The sequence below is a fragment of the Mastomys coucha genome, unplaced genomic scaffold (genome assembly GCF_008632895.1).
Source record: "Mastomys coucha isolate ucsf_1 unplaced genomic scaffold, UCSF_Mcou_1 pScaffold18, whole genome shotgun sequence".
NCBI classification, from domain to species: Eukaryota; Metazoa; Chordata; class Mammalia; order Rodentia; family Muridae; genus Mastomys; species Mastomys coucha.
In genome coordinates this window covers 91718083-91720554 of record NW_022196900.1, presented here as the reverse complement: position 1 = coordinate 91720554, position 2472 = coordinate 91718083, and the positions used below count along the sequence as shown (strand labels likewise).

Here is a 2472-nt window from a genome sequence, read left to right as displayed (position 1 = left end):
TCACTCTGTAGACCAGGCTGGCCTCGAACTCAGAAATCCACCTGCCTCTGCCTCCCAAGTGCAGGGTTAAAATAAAGGCTTGCGCCACCGCTGCCCAAATTTGTTTCTTAGATGGGCCTTTTCAAATATCTTTTGAAGTTGATCTGTGTTAAAGTAATGGTTATTTTTTTATGTACTTGATTTTGATTGTATTCAAAATTTATTTTATGCTCATGAGGGCTTGTCTGCATATGTGTGAGAGCACATGTGTGCCCGATGTCCACAGCTCAGAAGACCTCAGATCCCCTGGAAGCAGAGTTAATGATAATTGTAAGCTGCTGTGTGGGTGCTAGGAACCGAACCCAGGTCCTCTGCAAATGTAGCAAATGCTTGGAACCATTTGAACAGCACCAGGGATGCTCCTAAGAAGGAATAGTTGTGAGATTGGTGCCCTAAACACAGAATCTTGGGCTCCTATTCTCAGTTTGTTCTGTTGTCTCTGTTTCTCAATGTGGTGATGTAATTTTATTTTAAGCTTCCAAGAACTCTTGAAACATGGGGTATAAGAGTGAATAGACTCTTGTTTTAGCAACAGTGTTTAATAGTGTACACATCTGGTTCTCTGGAGTTTGAGGCAGAAGGATCACTGAACTTGAGGCCAGCCAGGACTAGCTAGTGAGACCTGACTCAAAACCCCAGGTATATATGTCACAGGAAGTTTTCAAAAGAAGTACCATAATTTTTAAAACAATGTTTGAGAGTTGATTCTTCTACTTTGTTGAGGCAGGGTCTCCCTGTTCTCTGCTGTTGTGGTATATATTCCAAGCTAGGTGGCCCACAGACTTGCACGTCAGTTCTGCATCCTCACTTCCCACCGAGCTGTTGGAGTACTTTGGGTACAAGTGCGTTCCACTGTCTCCAGCTGTTCCTATTGCATGGGCCAAGGAACCGCTGCAGGGCGCTTGCTACCCCTGTAGGACTAGTTTTGAAGCTTTCCATGTTTAAATTTTAGGTTAAATTTTTTGTGTGAAGAGTCTAACCCATTCTTACGCTACTAAAACATTGTTCTTTTTATTGTGTGAGGTTTTTTTTTTTTCTTCTTTATTTTTAGTGACAAAACATAAAGGTACTGAGAAAAGAGAGTCACCTTCTCCAGCCCCAAAGCCTAGAAAAGTGGAGTTATCGGAGTCTGGTAAGTTATAAGGATTTTCCAGAGATTGGTTGTTTTTTTGTTTTGTTTTGGGTTTGTTGTTGTTTGTTTGTTTTTTTGGGTTTTTTGGGGGGGGGTGTTTTCCTTCCATGTATTCACTGGGGTTGGAGATTGATTGTACAGGACACCACATTAAGGAAGAGCTGAAAGTGATGGCATCACACAGGCTTTCTGAGATTCCCAGCTCCAGCATTTAAGTGTGCTCTGTTTGCTTATTTCGTTCATGTGAACCTCATTCTTTTTCTTCTGTGTTTGGACATAATTTTGGGTTTTGACAGCTAGCTGGGATGTTTGCAGAATTCATCTCTTCTGGACTGACCTGTAGTAGCTGCTCTAAGTGCCTGTTGTGCTGTGTTGTGTCCCATTGCCTGTGTGTAACTAAAGAAACACTTTCTAAATGCTTCTGTCTTTCAGAAGAAGACAAAGGCAGCAAAATGGCTGCAGCTGATTCTGTGCAGCAGAGGCGACAGTACAGACGACAGAACCAGCAGTCTTCATCTGGTACGGACCACAAGCAAATGCTTTTCACTCTTGCCTGTGGTAACCCCAGCACTGGGAGCTAAGGCAGGAGAGTTCCTGGAGAGTATGAGGCCAGTAAGAGCTACATAGTGAGAGTCTCAGAGCAGCAAACCAGAAGCCTGTGATACCGTCGTTCAGAAGGTGGAGGCAGGAGGGTGAAAGTTCAGTTATTCTTGGCTACCTGGTAAAATTGAGACGAGCCTGGACTATATGAGACCGTGGTGTCCTTCCCCCAACCCCTCTTAAAATTTTATGCATGTTCATTTTTTACTTGCATGCGTGTCTGCACCATGTTTATGTCTGGTCCCCAAGGAGACCAGAAGGCAGGTCATCAGATCCAGTGAGAATCTGGCATTATAGACATTATGAGCCACCATGTGGGTGCTGGGAATTGAACCGTTTCCTTCATGGGTTGTGTTTGGGCCATAGGTCTCAGTTGGGCACTGGGTATCTCTTGTTTTAAGCCCTTAAATTTTCTCTTAAATTGCTATATTGTTAGGAAGGTGATAAATCTGGCTAGGACTGTGGCTCTGGTAGGGTACAGCTTACTGTGTACAAAGCTCTGAGCTTTGGTCCCAACATTATTAAATATAAGGTAATTGGACCCAAGCAGTGGTGGCACACACCTTTAATCCCAGCACTTGGGAGGCGGAGGCAGGCGGATCTCTGATTTTGAGGCCAGCCTAGTCTCCAGAGTGAGTTCCAGGACAGCGAAGGCTACACAGAGAAACCCTGTCTTTAAAAAAAAAAAAAAACGCTGGGCG

At 44.0% G+C, this 2472-nt stretch overlaps 1 protein-coding gene across 7 annotated transcripts in view; it reads left to right on the top strand.

The window, feature by feature from the left end:
- Positions 1 to 2472, top strand: part of Srrm1 (serine and arginine repetitive matrix 1) — a 33483-nt gene that overhangs the window by 19051 nt on the left and 11960 nt on the right. For all 7 annotated transcript variants that reach the window (XM_031379048.1, XM_031379045.1, XM_031379046.1 and 4 more), the window contains 2 exons: positions 1091 to 1171; positions 1604 to 1690. In XM_031379048.1, the coding sequence (XP_031234908.1) occupies positions 1091 to 1171; positions 1604 to 1690 (168 nt within the window). The remainder of the gene's footprint in view (positions 1 to 1090; positions 1172 to 1603; positions 1691 to 2472) is intronic.